General features: G+C 38.1%; 1 protein-coding gene across 3 annotated transcripts in view; it reads left to right on the plus strand.

The window, feature by feature from the left end:
- Positions 1-21538, plus strand: part of PTPN3 (protein tyrosine phosphatase non-receptor type 3) — a 237245-nt gene that overhangs the window by 100701 nt on the left and 115006 nt on the right. For 2 of the 3 annotated variants that reach the window (XM_043979052.1, XM_043979053.1), the window contains one exon: positions 5554-5606. The exons of the other annotated variant lie outside the window; for it this stretch is intronic. In XM_043979052.1, coding sequence (XP_043834987.1) covers positions 5554-5606 — 53 coding nt within the window. The remainder of the gene's footprint in view (positions 1-5553; positions 5607-21538) is intronic. 3 annotated transcript variants of the gene reach the window in all.

The raw sequence follows: 21538 nt of genomic DNA on the forward strand, positions 1-21538 counted from the left end.
TGGAAATACTCAGATGTAAAAGGGTTATTGAGCAATAAGTACTAAGGACTTACTATGTGTGAGGCAGCGTGATACAGTCTGGAATGTAAACACACACAAAATGAAACCCTCCCTACTCTCAGTGAGGTAAGGGTGTTCTGGGATAGGAAGGATGGAAAGGGATGTTGGAACTAGGTTGTAAAGGGTTTTGAATTTAAGATTAAGCAGTCTATATTTTATCTTGTAGGTAAGGAGGAGCCATGAAGTGTCTGAGTGAGGGAGTACTGTGGTCATACCTCTGCCTTAGCGATATTATTTCAGCAGGGATAGACTAGTTTATAAAGCTCTTATCTTGGTACGTGTAAGAGGTGATAAAAACGTGAAGCAGGGGTGTGGTAGTAGAAATGAAAGTAACACACAAAGATATTATAGAGATGGAACTAATAGGACATGGAAACTGGTTGGATGTGAAAGGTGAGGGAAGATTCAAAGATGACTGAAGTGAAAACCTGGGTGACCAGGAACATGGTATTACTATTCCAACAAACATTTATTAAGCCCTTTCTGCATGCACAACCTTGGACTGCTAGATGGTAAGTGAGGTCAAGAGTTTAGATAAGACACTGCTCCTTGACTCATACAGTCTAGTTGGGAAAAATAATAAGATACAGATACAGATAATTATAATACATGGGTTACATGGGCAGTATATTAAGAGAGGAGCACAACAAAATGCCTCAGGAGGCTTTGGAGGGAAATCATTATGCAGCTTGTGGGGAATGGATCAGGGAAAGCTTCATAGAGAGAAAGGAACATTTGAATTGGGCTTTAAAGGAAAGGCGCTAATTAAATGCCTGTTGGGAAACTCGGTCATCTCTCCGAAGCTCTGTGTACTTTGGAGCCATTTTACATCTTTATCCGTCTTTGCCTCTATTATTCCAGTCTCTTACAAGTAGGGGATGGGATGCCCTTTCAGGTATAGTGAACAACACAAGGGGATCAGTTGATCACAGGTCAAGTTGAGAAATGTTGTTTGATAGCACACACTTCAAGGAATATGTGGAACATAGATTGTGCAGAGTAGAGTCATATAAGCTGAGAATAGAAAAGTCAAGTGTCACCAATTTGGGGAGGGTTTTGAGTGTCCCACACAGACATTTGAACTTTACTCAGAAAAGGCGTTCAGGAGTCCCTGAAAATTTTTGAGAAGAAGAATTGATATGGCCAGATCTGATAATCTTGTGGAGAGGACAAGCCCAATTTTGAACTTGCTGAGTTTAAGGTTTGGTTATGGGATGTCTGGGTAGAAATGCCTTATAGTGAGATGGAGATGGAGTTGTAGAAGACCAAAGAGAGGTCAGGGTTGTTGAGATGGATCTGAGAATGGTAATGAAAGCTCTGGGAGCAAGGGGATTGCCAAGTGAGAGAATATGAGAAGAGAAGAGGGCTGAGGATGGTCCCTTGAAGAACAAAAGGGCTTGGGAGGAGCTTGAACAAGAGTCCCTTATCAGTGGACAACAGAGTATTGAGCAAGGGGAAGTGGTTGATGGTGTTTGATTATATGAAGAGAAAATCAAGGAGGAGGAGGTCTTAGAAAAGCCAGAATTTAGCACAGTGCCCGCTGGCACAAAGTAGACATTTAGTAAATATTTATTAGCTTGACAGGTTAGTATGCCGTGCACAATTTTTGGAAGAACCATTTCAGTAGAATGATGGTGGTGTTAAGGGATCAAGAAGACAGTGAGTAGCAAGGATGTATCACGTGGGAAGGCACTAGTGGCAAAAGGAAAGATGGCATTATATGTTTTTGGTCACTTTAACATTCACTTTGATATCCCTTTGAATACATTTCCCAGCTCTTGTGACCTCCATCTCTTCTCTACCTCAGCTTAACTTAAACCTCATCTTCCTCCAAAACAGTTGTGCCTCAATAATTTTACTTTTGGGGGCAGCTAGGTGGTGTAGTGGATAAAGTACCGGCCCTGGATACGGGAGGACCTGAGTTCAAATCCAGCCCCAGGCACTTGACACTTTTGAGTTGCATGACCCTGGGAAAATCACATAACCCTCATTGCCCCACAATAATAATAATAATAATAATAATAATAATAATAATAATTTTACTTTTTTCCTTCTGTCCTCCACTGCTTCATTCCTCTAATATCTATCCTCACTTCAACCATCAGCCTCTTCAGCACAGACTTTCATCTATATCCTATCAGGAAAGACAAAACTACAGTTTTGATCCTGGATAATTGAGAGAATGGTGATCTAAGTGACAAATCAGAAAATCAGAAGGAGCAGTTGTGGTGGAAAGAAACATTCATGGAAAGTATAAAAGGATTATAGATTAAGAATTTGAAGTGACTCTAGAGGAGAGAATAGAGGCCAAACTTGACTTTGTCAAATTTGAGCTGCTGATGGACAATCCATGTGGAAGTTTCCAATAGAAAATTAGGCAAGGAGATAAGGGGGAAAGGTGATAAAGGGGAGGTCTGATTAAAGGAGGCAGGGGTTAGAAGCAAAATAGATTTTGGAGGAAGGACAGGATAAAAAGAGAGCAAGGAAGAAACATAAGATAATGGGATGGAGGGAAATAGACAGAAATCATAACTATGAATGGGAATGGGATTATCTCACCCACAAAAAGGGAAGCTGATAGTAGAAAGGATTAGAAACCAGAATCCAACAATGTGTTGTTTACAAGAGAGACATTTGAAACAGAAAGACACACACAGAGTTAAGATAAAGGACTGGAGCAGAATCTATTATACTTCAGCTGAAGTGAAAAAAGAAGGCATGCAATATCAATCATAATCTCAGACAAAAGCAAAAATGGGCCTAATTAAAATTATCAGGATTATCAGGGAAACTACATTTTGCTAAAAGGTACCATAAACAATGAAGTAATTCATAACAATTTTTGCAGCAAGCTTCTCTGAAAAAGACCTCATTTCTCAAAAAATATGAGTATAGAACTTTAGAAAAATTAGATCCATTCTCCTATTGATAAATGGTTAAAGGATCAAGCAGTTTTCTTTTTTTCTTTTAATAGTATTTTTTTCCAATTAGACAATTTTCCGATAAGACAATTTTCAACATTCATTTTTTGGTAAGATCTTTGAGTTCCAAATTTTTCCCCTTCCTCCTTCCCTTACCCCCTCCCCAAGATGTCAAGCAGTCTGATATAGGTTATACATATCCACTCATGTTAAACATATTTCCACATTAGTCGTGTTATGAAAGAAGAACCAGAACAAAAGGGAAAAACTGTGAAAGAAAAAAAAGTGAAAATACTATGCTTCAACCTGCATTCAGACTCCATCGTTCTTTCTCTGGATGTGGATAACATTTTTTATCATGAGTCCTTTGGAATTGTCTTGGATCATTGTATTGGTGAGAAGAGCTAAGTCTGTCATAGTTGATTATCACACGGTGTTGCTATTACTGTGTACATTGTTCTGGTTCTGTTCATTTCACTCATTATCAGTTCATGTAAGTCTTTCCAGGTTTTTCTGAAATCCACCCAGCAGGCAGTTTTCAGAAGAAGAAATCAAAGCTATCTATAGTCATATGAGAAAACAATCTATTCACTACTGGTTAGAAAAATGCAAATTAAAACAATTCTGAGGTGCCACCGCACACCTTTCAGAGATGACAAAAGCTGGAGGGGATGAAGGTAAAATAGCTAACCTAATGAACTGTTGGTAGAATTGTGAACTAGTCCAACTGTTTCTGGAAAACAGTTTGGAACTATGCCCAACAGCTATAAAACTGGGTTTACTCTTTGACCCAAGAGTTCCACTGGTAGGTCTGTGTCCCAAACAGATCAAATAAAAAGGAAAAGGAACTATATATACAAAAGATTTCCAGCAGCTCTTTTTGTGGTGGCAAAGAATTGAAAATCAATGGGAAGTTCATTAATTGGGGAATAGTTGAACAAGTTGTGACAGATAATTGTGATGGAAGACTATTGTGCTATAAGAAATGAAGGGGGGGACGGCTAGGTGGCGCAGTGGATAAAGCACCGGCCCTGGATTCAGGAGTACCTGAGTTCAAATCTGGCCTCAGACACTTAACACTTACTAGCTGTGTGACCCTGGGCAAGTCACTTAACCCCAACTGCCTCACTAAAAACAAAAACAAACAAACAAACAAAAAGAAATGGAGGGGGGGGTGTTGTTTCAGAAAAACATCCAAGATCTATATGAACTGATGCAAAGTGAAGTGAGAAGAACCAGGGAGATCATTGTTCACAGGAACAGGAGTGTTGTAATGATGATCTACTGTAAAGGACTTGGCTTGATGTGAAGGTCTAAACAACAACTCTGGGGAGAGTAACAAGAATCAAAGAGGAAAGAACAAAAGAACAAACAAAAGGATTGCCACACAACAGTTGAGGACCCAACTGGAATGAGATTACGGTGATTTAAAGTAGGTCCAAAATGTTAAATTTTAGTGAAATTCTAGAAGCATTTGCCAGCTCAGAAACATTTTGTCACAACATGATGTACACTATAAGAGGCCTTGTGTACTGGATTGAGAATTGACTCTTGGAGTCAGGGTAGCCTGGTTTTAGGTCCTACTTCTGACATGTACTGACTGTGAGGCCTTGGGCAGGTCTCACTTACCTCTCAGTTCCTAGGCTAACTTGTATGCATGTCATAATAGATTGAGACTCAAAAAACCTTAGAACATTCCTAAGCAATGTCTTAAACTATTCTGTTCACTTACCACCGTTGTTTTCTGAGTCTGACATTTGACACTTACTTTTTATTGTTGTTATTCAGTTGTTTCAGACTCTTCAGGACCTTGTTTTGGGGTTTTCTTGGCAAAGACACTAGAGGAGTTTGTCATTTCCTTCTCCAGCTCATTTTACAGAAGAGGGAACTCATGCAAATAGGGTTAAGTGGCTTGTCTAGGGTCTCATAGTAGGGGAAGTGGCTGTGGCTGGATTTGATCTCAGAAAGATGGGTCTTGGATAGAGCACCGGCCCTGGAGTCAGGAGTACCTTGGTTCAAATCTGGCCTCAGAAACTTAACACTTACTAGCTGTGTGACCCTGGAAATGTCACTTAATCCCAATTGCCTCACTAAAAAAAAAAAACAAAAAAACCCCCCCAAAAACCCCAGAAAGATGGGTCTTCTGGACTCTAAGCTCAATACTCCACTTAGCTGCTCCTTTGACACTTACTATGAGTGCTCAAGATAAGTGTTAACCTTCGTAATGTGAATGAAACTTAACCTGACACCTCTTACTAAAATAAAATCCAGTGTTTATTTTTTGTCTGGGTAATGTATGCATTTTGGGGTGTTTTCTAACTTTAAAAACTCTTTAATTCCAATATCTAGTATTAAGAACTTTTACAACCCTTGCAATTGACATACCTATTTGAGATGAATGATTTTCTTTCAGTATAGTTATAGCAAAAATGACCTTCAGTATGATTTATGAAATTACTTTTAAAAAATCAATAAAAAGTATCATCCACAGTTATTGGTGTTTGCATATGTTGTTTAGTTTGATTCAGTATATTGTTGAAATTTATATTTCTTGATTTTTCTTTCCTCCTAGGTTAACATGCCCTCTTAATTCCGCAGTTGTTCTTGCATCATACGCAGTGCAATGTGAGTAGCCAAATACATATTTCAATCTGATAGAAAGATCTTGAGCAGCTAAGCTTCTCCCATTAACAGCATTTCTGCTTCTGTCTGCTAACTTCTCAGTAAATCTAATTCTATAATACTTATTAGAGGCTCCAGCAAGATAGCTTGGTGGAAACATCCACTAGTTTCTTTTGCTGCTGCCACTTCACTGACACAGGTCCCTGTTTTGCTGGGCAGATGGGAAACTAACCCCAGAGTGGCTAAACCTAGTATTCAGGATATGGAAATTGAGTTAATGTTCACATAAGTGATATTTTTAAAGATGAGGTTAGATGAGATTACAACAGTGGTGTTTTTTGCAGATGGATTATAGAAAAGGAATACTTCGTTTATAAATTTATAATTCTCCTGATAGGCAAATAGTGGAAATAAATGGTAAAAGAGAAGGTAAATGCAAAAAGGAGGTGTGGGTAGGGTTAACAAGGACAGAGTATTGGAGGGAGTGATGTGATGAGGTCTATTGATTGGAGAAGTCAAATAATCTAGGATCCACTAAAACCTGAAGCTGTTCTTTATAAATACTAAACTTTCTTTATGACTTAAGAAATATACGTGGGTGGCATTGGCAGAAGCAGGATATTGTAATGGATATAGAGCTTGCCTCAGAGCCTAGGCTTGGGTTCCATCTCTGACACATACTGACTCTGTTACTCTAGTGAAATCATTTAACTTTTGAGTTGGAGAAGAGGTACTGATTTGCATTGGTGGTAGAAGGTTTCTTACTCATGGGTTCCCTGCACTAAATAAATCACAGCTCCAGACACTGTCCCTGTTAGGTAGGTAGTAGGGGTACTCCAGATTATCTTTTCAGTTAAAAAAAAAACCCCAACCCTTTAAAGAATTCCCCCATTTCCTACTGCTCTTTTGGCAATAATTCAGGAGTAGTAGTCACAGACTCGAGTTGTTTGAGGCACCGAGAGGTTAAGTGCTAATGGGCTTTCCCTGTAATGATAAAATCACAGGTCTGGGCAACAACAACAAAAAAAGAGTAAATTTCAGATCAGTTATATAACTATTCAGAATACTGTGTATAGACCAAGGATGAAACGTTAGCACTGAGAAAACTCATGACACTGGAAATGTTAGCGTGAAGAATAGTGATGATAATTGAGGTTCATTTCCCATATATGCGTACATACAAACCACTAGTTGGACAAGGGTCTTTAAGAATAAACTCTTCTTATTACTGTATATATTAACATTTACAATTACATCTTTAAAAAAAAGGAATTCTCATAGCCATTGCTGCATGGCAAAGAGTTATTCTTTTTTTTTCTTTTTTAAACACAAAAAACAAAGTCGTTTGAAGGGTCAGGCATGGACATTTCTGAAAGGAAGTCTTGTTGAATAGTATTAATTATCCAGCAATCCTGCAAGGTTAAATAAAGGAAGACTCTGCTCAGAGTTGTGGGAACTGCTTAGTGATGAGAGAAAAAATAAAATGTTGGCACCTAAGGGGCGCATTGAGTAGAACTGAAAAGATTAGATAATTAACACATTTGAGATGGGGTCTTAAGAGGTTGGGGCAATTGTACTTTTTAAACATGGATTTTTAGAATGAGAATAATTTTTGAAAAGGTTCTTTTCCGTATGTTTTCTTCAGCTCTTATGATAATACCTTCTATAGAAAAAAAAAAGAATCTGTCCTTTTAACTTATCAGCAAATATATTAGGGGAAAATTTTTAATTAAAGTAGCATTTTCTTAAATAAAATGGGGAATTTTTTTATCAATCTGGTGGAATCTTGAAACATTTTAAAGTTGATTTGAAATTTAAAATTTATTCATGCTTAGTAGGAATCTTTGTAATAAACAGAACTGGTTTGTCTCAAACTCAGCCTATCTCCACTTGCTGCCCATCAATTCACTGTCACATTGCTTTTGGTTTTTAAGTTCTCCTCTCTCTTTCTTTCTTTCTTTCTTTCTTTCCTTCTTTCTTTCTTTTTCTTTCTTTCTTTCTTTCTTTCTTTCTTTCTTTCTTTCTTTCTTTCTTTCTTTCTTTCTTTCTTTCTTCCTTCCTTCCTTCCTTCCTTCCTTCCTTCCTTCCTTCCTTCCTTCCTTCCTTCCTTCCTTCCTTCCTTCCTTCCTTTCTTTCTTTCTTTCTTTCTTTCTTTCTTTCTTTCTTTCTTTCTTTCTTTCTTTCTTTCTTTCTTTCTTCCTTTCTTTCCTTTCTTTCCTTTCTTTCCTTTCTTTCCTTTCTTTCCTTCTTTCTTTTCTTTTCTTTCTTCCTTTCCTTTCTTTCCTTTTCTTTCTTTCACAGTGAGGGTTAAGTGACTTGCCCAGGGTTACACAGCTAGTACATGTCAAAAGTCTGAGTACAGATTTGAACTCAGGTCCTTCTGAATCCAGGGCTGGTGCTTTATCCACTGCACCACCTAGCTATCTCTCCTGCCATTTCAAAGAAAAGTCATCTCATGAACTTTCATCCTTCCCATAACTTGTCCTCACTTTGATTATTTTCTTATGGTGCCCTTTCTAAAGCTGAACCTTTGAATTGTCCTATGGATCCTTGGTCTCATGGGATTGTAGATTTAGAACTGGAAGTTGTACTCAAAAGATCATCTAGTCTAACCCCCTTATTTTACAGATGAAGAAACTGTACCCTAGAGAGGGGAGGGGACTTGCCTGAGGTTACATAGGCAAAGCCAGGATTTACACTGAGATGTTCTGACTCTAAATCCAATAGTCTTTCCACTTAACCATGCTGCTCCAGTTTGACTCCTCCTTTATCTCTTATAACCAGTATTTCACAAAGTTCTATTGTTTCAAAATGTCTCTTGAATTCATCCCTTCTACTGTATCCTTATTATTACCATTCTTTTCCTTGCCTCACACCTGGACTATAGTAACAATTTCTGGTCTTTCTGGTTCAGAAACTCTACCCCCTGTCCTTTGTATCAGGTTACTGTTTCTAGACTAATCTTCCTAAAATAACACCTGTCGTGTCATTCTTCTCTTTGTCAGTGTCCACATAGAAGGCTTCATTGTTGGTAATGAGGTTCTACAAAGGATCTCATTTATAGGTGGCATCTAATCTCATCCAGCTCCAAGACATGACAAAGTCTCAATAAAATCTAATAAAATTCTAAAGGGATTGGTCTAATCATCCACACTGAGAAAACAAAGTGGAATTTTTGTTTGCTTTAAAGTGTATTACAGAAACTAATTTTTTAAAAGTATTACATTGGGACAGCTAGGTGGCGCAGTGGATAGAGCACCAGCTCTGGAGTCAAGAGTACCTGAGTTCAAATCTGGCCTCAGACACTTAACATGTACTAGCTGTGTGACCCTGGACAAGTCACTTAACCCCAATTGCCTCACTTTAAAAAAAAAAAGTATTACATTGTGCAGCCAGCCAGGCAGCTTCAACATAGTCTCTATGTCTTGAATAGATCTTGAGTTGGGCCCAGCATTGAATAAGAAGTAGAGATTAGGCTAGATTGTATGTGGGAAACTTTACAGTCCTTTAAGTGGCACCAACTGCTCACTGCTGCAAAAGCCCATGTTTTTAACACCAATATTCTCCAGGTGATGCTATATATGCCTGTGAATCATGGAACACCTCGACCCCAGAAGAACCAAAATTGCACTTGACTCAAAGGAAAATGGAAAGATGCATGGTTGTTGTAAGTAGGAGGCTGTAGCTTATAACCAATGATGACTTGCCTTTGAAAACTGCCATAACAGATATTGTCAGGGATATGTACAACTGGAAAAGGAGGTAGGGTTATCATATACTAAGAGTAAGGGACTGCTGCGGTGTTGCCTTGATACATCTGAAATAGCGAACCAGAGGAAAAGGTCTCCGGTGCATTAGAAGGGTCTTCTACAAAGAATTTACAGACAGATATGGATAGGAATCCTACAGGATAGGAAGGCACTATGAGGTTGTGAACTGTATTAGTAGGATAAATGAGGTCATAGATCTATTTATTGCATAGTATATCAAGTCTAAACTCCTTTTCTTGGCTTCTACAACCTTCACGGCCTGGTCTCCTGTCTATTCTGCCATTTGGTGACATAGCAAATAGAGTGTCAGACATGGAGCTCAGACGACCTTAATTCAAATCCAGCTGCAGACACTTTCTAGCTCTGTAACTCCGGGAAAGTCACTGGGCAACCTCTCTGCCTCAGTTTCCATATCTGTAAAATAAGAGTAATTATAGTGCCTGCTTCTCAGAGTTACTTGTAAGGATAAAATGAGATATTTGTAATGCCCTGTGCAAACTTTAAAGTGTTATATAAATGCCATTAGTAGTAGAGGTATTAGTGGTAGTAAGAATGGTAATGGTAGTAGTGATGGTGGTGGTGGTGTAGTAGTAGAAGTGGTAGTAGTCTTGGTAATGGAGGTGGTGGTAGTGGTAGTAATTTTCATTCTTCCCTGAAGCTAATTTCTCCAATTGAGTCAGCTTTATCTCTCTATCCCTCAGCATTCCAAAACCCATTTCCTCCTTTCCTTATTTGATTCCCCTGGTCTGGCACATAGTAGATGTTTAAGAAATCCTTTCTTTCTTCCTTCTTCCCCCCTTTCCATCTTTCCTTCTCTTCCTCCATTCCTTCCCTTCTTCCCTTCCCCTTCTTCTCTCCCTCCTGCCTTTCCTTCTTTCTTTCCTCCCCTTCTCTGTATTCCTCCTTTCTTTCCCTCATCCCTTCCTCTCTCCTTTCCTCCCTTTTCCATCTTTCTTTCCTCACCTTTCTCCCTCCCTCTCCTCCTTTTCTTTTCTTCTCCTTCCTTCCTTTCTTTTCCCCTCCTTTATTTCTTCTGTCCCTCTCTCCCTTTTTCCCTTCCTCTTCCTCCCTCCCTCCCTCCTTTCCTCCCTTCCATTGAGTTAGAGGAACAAATGAAAACTATTATATGATAAGTGATTATAGTTGCAAAACAAAATTCTAACAGATCCAAGAAGAAAAGTTCTTAAAGAGATCATGAATAATCCTGACAATCACTACCTACGGTTTTAATACTCTAATATTTACTAATGATGATAGTCAATATCTACATGCCTCACTGCCACCTTCCCAACATAACTTGTTGGTTATAGGCTAGAATAAATTTTGCTTCGTTAACATTTTGTGTTATAGCCACCATAAAAACCTTACCACTTGATCAAGGTTCCATCCTTTATCTTTAAAATATAAAGGCCCCATAACTTCAAAAAGTTTGAAATACTTGTTCACAATTAATTATCCCACTTTTGGAGTCTTACCAATGAATAGAATGTATAACATTTAACATACTATTTTATGTTGCTTTCTTGGTTGGTTAAAATAGGCTAGTTTTCTCTGATTAAACTATTAATTTAAATTCTTATAGAGCCTAAATCTGAACTGAGATTTTTGGAGCCCCCTGTGTTTCTTTTGTTTTTCTCACAATACCTACAGTACTACAAACTTGAATTGAACCTATGCTTTCATTGCTATAGGCCACTACCATTAAAGAAACTCTCTCTACCAATGCATATTGGCATCCGTTCTGAAATTTTTAGTCTTAGAAAGTTTGTCTGGGGCATTGAAATATTAAAAATTGCCCAGGTTCATATTAGGCACAGTATGTGTCAGAGACAAAACTTGAAGCCATGTTTTCCTGACACGGAGGCCAGCTCTCTCTTCATGGTGCTATGTTGTTCAACTATGTTCTGGAAACATAACAGTCATTTAAGAAATACTTCCTGCTTTCTTTCATCTCAGACTCCTAGTCATAAGAATGTTAGAGCCGGAAAGGATTTCTCAGGTCAACTAGCCTGAGAGTTTACAGTATTACCATGTTCCATGTGTCGAAGTCCTTATGACTCATTTTCTCTAATTTAAAAGTTTCTTAGTTGCCTTATTCTTTTTGAGAAGAAGTAACTCCTGTCTTTTTGACCTTCTCTATCTGCTACCTGCCTAGTCTGTATTACTTGAATTTTAAATGCAGTTTAGCATGATTTAATGAAAAAGGAGCCAGAAGTCTTGAATTCAAAATCTGACTCTGCTGCATAGTAACTGAATGATCTTTTACGAGTTACTTAATCTTCTGGAGTCCTGGTTTCTTTATGTGTAAAATCATGGGGCTGGAGTAAGTCATAGCAGTGATCCCTTCCAACTCTAAATTTTCCACATTTAGGACTATGATCCCATGCATTTATTAAAGCTGTTGCTGCTAGCAACCGGCATCTTTTATAAATTCTCTGATACAAACTGTTCCAGCAAAACACCTCCTCGGCGGCGATTTCTCAATAAGCTCCTACCTTTAGTATTTAAGGAAATATTTAATAAGGTTCTGAGTACTTCCTGGAAGATGGCGAAATAGTCACAAATGAAAGATCCCATTTTCTCCAATAATAACCACTGCCAATGTGGGGTGGGGGGGGGAGGGAAAGAGAGAGGAGAGGGAAGGGGAGGGGGAGGGAGGGAGAGGGAGAGGGAAGAAGGGAGAGAGAGAGAGAGAGAGAGAGAGAGAGAGAGAGAGAGAGAGAGAGAGAGAGAGAACATGAATAAGCCCTTTTAAAAAAAAAGACATTATAAGAGGAACTCAGCTGCTGCTGCAACTCCTGCAATGGCTTAATCTGCCATTGTTGCTGAGGCCGACTTCTGCCCTTGTTCCTGGAGGCTTGTGCTGCCCATCATGGGTAGTAGAGGATGCTAGAGGAACAAAGTGGTCTCTGCATCCTGGCATTGGAGCTAAGGTGGAGGAATGATGGGCTGTACAAAAGGTTGCTGCTGTATCGTGCTCTGGGATCAAGCTGAGGAAGGGGACAGCTAAGGAGAAGTCCCCTAGCATCATAATCCCCCTAGGTGGAGGGATAAAAGAAATTTGAAATCTATCACTGCTGCAGTATCCACTTTGCTACTCCCTAAGGAACTAGAAAAGGACTGAGTGTTGGAGGGAGGGCTGGACTTGGAGTCAATAAGACCTGAATTCAAATCCTGCCTCAGACATTTACTGTATAGCCCATGGGAATTCACTTTGCCTCAGTTTCTTCACCTCTAAAATGAGGATGATAATAGCACCTTCTAGGGTTCTTGTGAGGATAGAATGAGGTAATATAGGTAAAACACTTAAAATACTGTTGAAATATTAGCTCTCATCTATAAAGTGGATGTGATAATAATGCCTACTTCCCAGGGTTATTGTGAAGATCAAATTAAAAAATAAATGTAAAGTGAAGAGATAAAGAGGGAGCAGGATTAGGAACCACCATCCCAAGACCAGGTCAGAGCAAGTGGGGAAGGGAGGTGGGGCGGTGGGGGGGGGGCAGAGAGAGAGAGAGAGAGAGAGAGTGAGCGCGCACGCCAGCATGTGCACAAGAGCGAGTGCAAGAGCAAGAGCGCATAAGTGCGAGAGCTTGCAAAGGAGAGTTGTAGAACCTTTCTAGCAACAGAGAAGGGGGAAGAGAATAAGCATTTAATGCCTACTGTGTGTCAGACACTGAGCTAAGTGCTCTTTACAAATATTATCTGCTTTAATTCGCCAAACAACCCTGTGAGGTAGGTACTAGTATTATCCCCATTTTATGGTTGAGGAGACTGAGGCAAACAAACAGTTAAAGGACTTGCATTGGGTCACACCTAGCACCATCTGATATTTTTGGAAAAAGTAAAAAGAATAAATATAATTGAGGGAAAATCAATAGACAGTGAGAATAAAGTGGAGCTCAGAATATCCAGAACTTAAAAAGTATCATGTAAAATCAGTAAGAGATTTTGAAAACAGAATGAGTTGTTAGATTAGTCAGTCGTGAAGCGTTTGTTAAAAGAGACTGTGAAGGTACCAGGAACAGGAGTAAGAGACAGAGGAAGAAGATGGTTCTTGATTAAGGATAGCATCTAGGGATTAGACCATGATTTCATGTGTATAGGGAACTCCGGGATGAGCAAGCCCTCTCCTATTGCATGCCGGGACCTTGGCCGCAAGTTATAGTCTTAGGACTTTGCCTCAAGCATAAGAGGCTCAGTGATTCACTCACAAGCCACAGAACCAGTATGTGGTAGAGACAGGGCTTGAATTCAGGTTTTGCAGTTTCCAATACCAGCATTCTCGCCTATACCTCACGCCCTTATTAGAAGAAATAATTAGAGAAAATTTCCTAGAATCTAAAACAGTAATCAGTTCACAGGCGAAGAAAATTAATAGGGCCTCAACATGCAGGAATTAAAAACTCCAGTCTCCCAAAGGTATAATTATCAAATTTCAGAATGTTAAAGATAGTTTTTAAATAGTCAAGAAAGAAAAATAAATTACCTATTTGCCCCTGGGCCATGGATGGCACATACAATAAAGTACTGATTAGACTCTCCCCAGGTTTTTCAGTAATTAAATGAAAAAAAGGGCAAAATTGCACAAAAATATGCATAGGCCTTGAAGAGAGGATCGGATCCAAAAACTGCTTGTCAAATTAAAGGAACTTATTGAAAAAAAGTTTACAATTAAAGAGATCACTATAGAGTGTGTGTGTGTGTGTGTGTGTGTGTGTGTGCAACTTCAGATCAGTGAGATAAGATGTTTATTGCTAATTAAATAGTAGGGTAGTCTAATTCTGTCATTATCTTTAGTTGAGACTACAGAGGGTAATATGTAAGATTTTATTAGAGATAGAAACAAATTAGGATTTGAGATAATAATTAGGTACATTATAATTATTAGGGGAAAAGAAAGTTAAGATTTATTTCTAGATTTATTTACAAGTCACTTAACCCTCATTGCCCTGCCCAATAAAAAAAGTCCTGATACTAAAACAAACAGGCGGCTAGTATGTCATTTACAGTCTTGGAGAATGATACTGTAGAGCAAAGCTTCTTAAACTATGGGTCATGACCCCATGTAGGGGTCAAGAAAAATTTGGCAACAGTAAAAAGTTATGTATATTGGGGGCAGCTAGGTGGCGCAGTGGATAAAGCACTGGCCTTGGATTCAGGAGGACCTGAGTTCAAATCCAGCCTCAGACACTTGACACTGGCTGTGTGACCCTGGGCAAGTCACTTAACCCTCATTGCCCCACAAAACAAAAACAAACAAAAAACAAACAAAACAAACAAACAAACAAAAAACAAAAAACAAAAAAAAGTTATGTATACCAATTTCATATACCTATACACCCGGGATCAGTAAAAATGTCTTGGGTGAGAAGGGGTAGTGAGTGGAAAAAGTTTAAGAAGCCCTGCTCTAGAGGAGCAAGATGTTAAATGACTTTCCCAGAGTCAGACACCTCCTGATATGCTGCAGAGGCTCCCTCTGGATGATGTTGCATCCCTAGCCATCCTTTCTAGTACTGCTTGTCCCTTCATTCACATCTCCTTGATGACTGACCCTCTCGATACTGCTTGTCCTCTGTTGCCACTTTCAGGTTCTCACCATGCCACCATTACTTGGCAATCTCTCCTTATCACTCGATACAGATCCTTGTGGCTGCTATCTTCTAATACCCAGGCCTGTCTGCCTCCTTTCTAAATAGGTCGGTCTCTTTCACTATTCTGAGTCCTGCTCTCATGCTAAGAGACTGTTTTATGTATGTTAATGTTCCCTTAAATACCCCAGCTTGTTAGCTTGTCCATCTTTTCAGCTTGTATGATCTGCTCTTTCCTTCCCTCCCAGCTCTGGACAGAGATGGCCAGATCTTTAACCTTGCCATCATTCTCAGGTTGAACTCAGATCCTCCCAACTTCAGGGCCAGTGCTCTATCAGTTATACCACTTAGCTGTCCCTAGTCTTCCTTGATAGATCATTATTTATGACCCAGACTGTGGGCCATAAATAATGAGTCTTTTCTAGGCTCTCTCTTCTTTCTTTAATCTCTCACTTGATGATCTGATCCATTCTCGTGGCTTTCTTCAATTAGTATCTCTATGTAGATGACTCCCAGATTTAGAAATCTAGTCCTAGTTTCTCCCTGGATCTCCAGTCTCATTTCACCAACTGCCTAGTAGAAATTTCATTCTTGTGTCCCATAGGCATCTCAAAAATACCATGACCAAAACTGAACTCTAATTAACTTTCCTCCCCAAACTCACCTCTCTTCCATACTTTCCTATTGTTGTCGTGAGCACCAGTATCCATTTGGTTACCTCTGTTCACAACTTTTCTGTTGTGTGTGCCTGTGTGTGTTTAATTAATTACTCTAGCTATAGTCACCAGTTTGGGGTAAGCATATTATTAATTTATCAATATTATACCAGTAAAGGATTGACCACATGTCTCCCTAACTTCTCATGGTCTCAGGCCACATGGTAGAGAAAGCAGAGAAAGAGCTTCAACATTCCAGTTAGCATTTGCAGAAGAAAAACCCCAAAAGATCCATGCTGTCTCCCAGAGAGACAGAAACCATGTGGTCTCAGAGAACCAAGAGAAACTCACAAGATGCCCCAGAAACCCTATAAGACCCAGAAAATTTTTTGTGGTGTCCTCCAAAGGCTTTTTTATCCTCTTCTGATAGAGGCAGATCATTCTACATTGATCAAAGCTAATTGGTTAGCATCATTCAATTCTGTTGGTTGACATGACTTGAATGTGGTCTACATTAAAATGAATTGTAGAGATGACATCAGGGAAAAGGATGCAGAAGACAAAGTCCATTATCTAGGTGTGGTTTAATCCCATCTGTCCTTCAGTAATCTAGACAAAATAATCTGTCTCAATTCCTTTTGTTCCCTTGGGTTTGTCTTAGATGAGATTGAAGTTTTTCAGGGAGAACTGGAATATCTGGAGGGGCTAGGGTGGAGAGAAAGGACTGGGAAAGTGATCTCTGGGCCTCCCCCAAGAAATCCATTATTAATAATTATTTTCTTACAGTGTCATCCTAGACTTCTCATTCTCACTCACCTCCAATGGCCAATCACTAAGCAGTTTTTATTTCTCTTCTCTTGTCAGTGTCCCCTTTCTCCATTCACATAGCCACCATCCTAGTTCAGGCCCTGATTGCCTCTCATGGGTACCATTGCAGTAGTCTCCTAATTGATTTTCCTACCTCAAGTCTCTCCCCCTTCCAGTCTATCCTCTACACAACTTCCAAAATGATTTTCTCAAAGGGTAGGTCATACTTATCACTTCCCTACTGAGGAAACTCTAATGGGCTTCTTTTCACCTCTAGGGTGAAATATGAATTGCCCAGTTTGGCATACCTAACCTTAACCTTCTTTGTCTTTTTAATCATATACATTATTCCCTTACATCATACTGGCCAATTTACTGTTCTCATACAAAATATTCCTTCTCCTGTGTATCTGTGCAGCACCAGCTGCCTCCATGGTGAGAATGCTCTCTCTCCTCACCTCAGCTTCTCAGTATTGCTCAATACCTTCAGGCCTCTGCTCAATGCCACCTTGTGCAGGAGGCATGCCCCCATTCCCCAGTAACTAGTACCTTCTAAGGTTGGCTTTTATCTGATTTGTGTATATCTAATATGTGTTGATTAATGTAGAGTATGTGCTGTTTCTTTCATTTGAGTCCAGTAGTTAGAAACCTTTAAAGATAACTTAGATCTACCCTATAAATATTTTGTATATAATTGTTTTTGTATAGTATTACATTATCTGCCCCATTCGGGCAGTAGGCCCATGGAGGCCAGGGACTGTTTTCACTTTTTATTCATATACTCAATCATTAGCACAGTGCTTGGAAGATAAGTGCTTAATAAATATTAAATAATTGATTGCCGATTAGTTGTTCAGACACAGATCATCATAACTCCAAACCTTGATTTTCTATCGCTAACCCATGATGCCTCTCGCAGAAGTAGTTATAAGGGAGAAAAAAAAAAAGATGGTTTTACCTCTTAGATCATATTAAGAACAAAAATTCCAGGAGGCAAATCAAATTTAAAAACTATGAATGGTCTGGTTTATCCTATTAAAAGGAAAAGAGTTATGAGATGGTCTAAAAATGAAATACATTAAAGTGTTGCCTAAAGACAGAACATTCAATGCAAAAATATATACAAAGATTAAAATATATATAACTACAGGTTTTTTTTAAAAGGAGAGTAATATCTGATAAAGTTGAATTCAAACTGGAAAACATCAAGGACACAAAAAGGTATTATACAGTGATGAAAGGAACCTTAATAAATTTACATCATTATAATGACATCAATATTTGAATAGATATCAAAAATTAAAATAATAAAAGAGACTAACAACTTAAGAAGCAATAAATAAGAATGTAACAATAGGAGATAGAAACATTTCATTATAAGAAGCTAGAAATAACATGAATTTTTTAAAATGAGACTCCATGGAGACTAAAATATTTCCATCACATAGCTAAAAAAGAAATTAGAAAATTAAAAGAATATTTAAAATTGCAATGGTCATACCATTTATCAAAATTTCTAAGATAGAACCAAAACTATTCTTTGAGGCAAATTTGTAGTACTAGCTGTCTATGTTAATGAGAGACATAAAGACGAAAGTAAGGAACAACATAACAGTGCAAAAGAAAATTTAAAATGAGAGAATGAAGATAAAAATAGAAATAAAATATTAAATTAATAACAAAATGAACAAACATTATCTTAAAAGGTGAGACCACTAACAAGTTTAATCCAAAGAAGGAATGTGAAAACAAATTAAAGAATAAAAAGGATCATGACAAGCACAAAAGAATTTGGAATATCATCAGAGATATTGCACACAACTATGAGCTAATAAAATTTTAAGGTTCTGTGAAAAGATGACTATTTACATTACTGAGACTATTAGAACAAAAAAAAAGGATTATTTGAGTAAGCCAGTTTCGCAAGAAATATGAGTCAACAGTCAGTTATGGGTGATTTTTTCCAAATTAAAAAAAAACAACACAGGGGCAGCTAGGTGGCGCAGGGAGGCTGGTGCTGATGATGGATTTATTGAGTTCAGGAGTTCTGAGAAGCATTATTTAATGTCTGTACTAAGTACAGCACCAATAGCAGGAGGAAGAGCAGGCTGCCTAAAAAGAGGGCAAATGATCCTGCTCAGAAATGCACCAGGCCAAAGTTTCTGTGTCAATCAACAATAGAGTCAGACCTGTGAGTGGACGCTGTACTTCTAGCTTGGGCAAAATGGGACTATGGGTCTCAAAAACCAAAACAACCAAATTTTTATTACATCTGATATAATATTATAGTGGTGAAAGTGGTTACCCTTGTTTTATACCTGTTCTTAGTTATAATTCTAAATATTTTCTTACATGGAATATCTTTAAGGTTTTAGTTTGAAATTTTCTATGGTACAAAAATTTCTATAACTACTCATTTTAATGTTTTAATTATAAGATGCATACTGTATTCATTTATTTTTCTTGTGAGTATCACATAGTAGATTTATTTATTATTTATTTATTATAGTAGATTTATTTATAATCCCCTATCAGGGATTATAAGGGTGCCACTATGCCCAGCAGCAATTTGTAATAGAGGGGAAAATAAAGAAATCAGGTAAATTAACATAAGAAGCAGCTAGGTGGTACAGTGCAGAGAACCCCGGGCCTGAAGTAAGCAAAATCTGAGTTCAGTTTCAATCTCGGACACTCTGTAGCTGTGTGACCCTGGGTAAGTCAATTTACCTTCTGTTTGCCTCAATTTCCTCATCTGGCAAAGGGGAATAATAATAGCACCCACCTTTCAGGGCTGTTGTGAGGATTAAATGGGATAATAATTGTTAATTTAGCACAGTGCCTGGAATTTAGTAAGTGCTATATAAATGTTAGCTATTATTATTAGATAATAAACAAATGGGTAGCATTTTAAAGGCTCACTTTGGGAGAGAAAATTTAAAGTTGTGTTTGCCCTCCTCGATTTTAAAACACAAGATGAAATAGTTCATATAAGAACTATCTGATAAGGGGCAAAAGTCTTTTGGTTTTGGTTTTTAACGGGGGAGAAAAGATAAGTAGAACAGAAGAGAATCCCAGAGATAGGACCAAATAGGTATAAAAGATTATCACATAATCACTCTGGAAAACATGATAACATCTGGAGAAAAGGATTCATTATTTGACAGATTTCAGAATACTGGCTAGAACATGGCAATAAATAAATGTATATCTTTGCCTTACACCATATAACAAAATCAATTCCAGCTGGGTCCATATAATTTTTCAAAAATGTAAAAGAATATTAAAAAAGAAGAGGGGGCAGCTAGGTGGTGCAGCGAATAAAGCACTGACCCTGGATTCAGGAGGACCTGAGTTCAAATGCGGTCTCAGACATTTGACACTTATTAGCTGTGTGACCCTTGGCAAGTCACTTAACCCCAATTGCCTCATAAGAAGAGGAGGAGGAGGAGGAGGAGGAGGAGGAGGAGGGAATAATGTTTACTCCAGAGGGCAGATCATTTTTAATGATTAAACATATAAAATTATTAGGTAGAAGGATTTTATTACAAAAAAATAAAGTTCTACAGGAGAAGATATAAAAATAAAAAGTAGAAAAATATTTGCAGCAAATATAAGGGATAAAATAATAATATTTAAAATTTGTGAAACTCAGCTAAGTCACCTTTGCTTAACGGTCAGACGTTTTACAACAGAGAATGTCTCAAAATTGCTTTTAAAATACTCATTCTAACTCATGACCAAAACTCCTGATAAGTTTAACAAAAAAACAACTTTAAGGTACTGCTTCCAACCTATCCAGGTGAGAAACAACTAAAAGTAATATAATTATTATTCTGGTAGGATTTAGAGAAACAGGTATACGCATACTTTTCTTGATAGAGTTGCAAATTGGTATTATCTTTTTTGGGGGGACAATTTAGTAATATGTGACAAATCATAACAAAAATTATATTCTTGGGCCAGCTAGGTGGTGCAGTGGATAAAGCACTGGCCCTGGATTCAAGAGAACCTGAGTTCAAATCTGGCCTCAGACACTTGAAACTTACTAGCTGTGTGACCCTGGGCAAGTCATTAACCCTCATTGCCCTGCCACCCCTCCCTCCCACCAAAATTATATTCTTTTGTCTACTGAAATCCTATCATCGAGAAGCACTGTAAGAGTTAACATTATTTGTTAACTATATCATTATCATTTAATAAAACCATTCATGTTGGTAAAATACATAGATAACATCTATAATCAGTAGAGAGCAAGGGCAAAGATACCAACATATAAGGGAGAAAGAACAAATAAATAGGGAACAAGAATTGTGTATTCATCAGTAACCATCCTCATTGGAAGCACTTAGTCTGGGCTTATAAAATACCAGCATTAAGAACTTTTTTGATACTTGTGAAAATTTTTTTTTTTAGCTTTATGAGACATAACTATAGAGGAGGAATTATCTGGGATTTCACAGCTGAGATTCTTGTTTAGAACTGTACACACGGGGGCAGCTTGGTGGCGAAGTGAATAAGGCACCAGCCCTGGATTCAGGAGGACCTGAGTTCAAAAGCCAGTCTCAGACACTTGACACTGTGTGACCCTGGGCAAGTCACTTAACCCTCATTGTCCTCCCCCCCCAAAACAAACAAACAAACAAACAAAAAATAAACTTTAGACACACCAGCTAATTCCTGATCAAGTATTTCTGTGCTTTTTTTCCCTCAAATGGTCTGCTATGGCCCCTTCTTTTGTGTCAGGCCATTTGAGACTAGTTCAAGGAAATGTGTGTTATCCTTTTAAAATTGTATTTTTTAATTAAATTTATTTTTAAATTTACTTTCTTTTCTTTTCTTTCTTTATTTTTTTGTGGGGCAATGGGGGTTAAGTGACTTGCCCAGGGTCACACAGCTAGTAAGTGTCAAGTGTCTGAGGCCGGATTTGAACTCAGGAACTCCTGAATTCAGGGCCGGTGCTTTATCCACTGCGCCACCTAGCTTCCCCTTAAATTTACTTTAAAAATTATTTATCTCCCTCACCCATTTGGGAAAAAAAAGAAAAAAATTATTTGTAATAAATATGCCTAATCAAGCTAAATAAATTCTCTGGTCTTGTTCCTTCTGCACCC

Source organism: Dromiciops gliroides, chromosome 1 (genome assembly GCF_019393635.1).
Source record: "Dromiciops gliroides isolate mDroGli1 chromosome 1, mDroGli1.pri, whole genome shotgun sequence".
Classification (NCBI taxonomy): domain Eukaryota; kingdom Metazoa; phylum Chordata; class Mammalia; order Microbiotheria; family Microbiotheriidae; genus Dromiciops; species Dromiciops gliroides.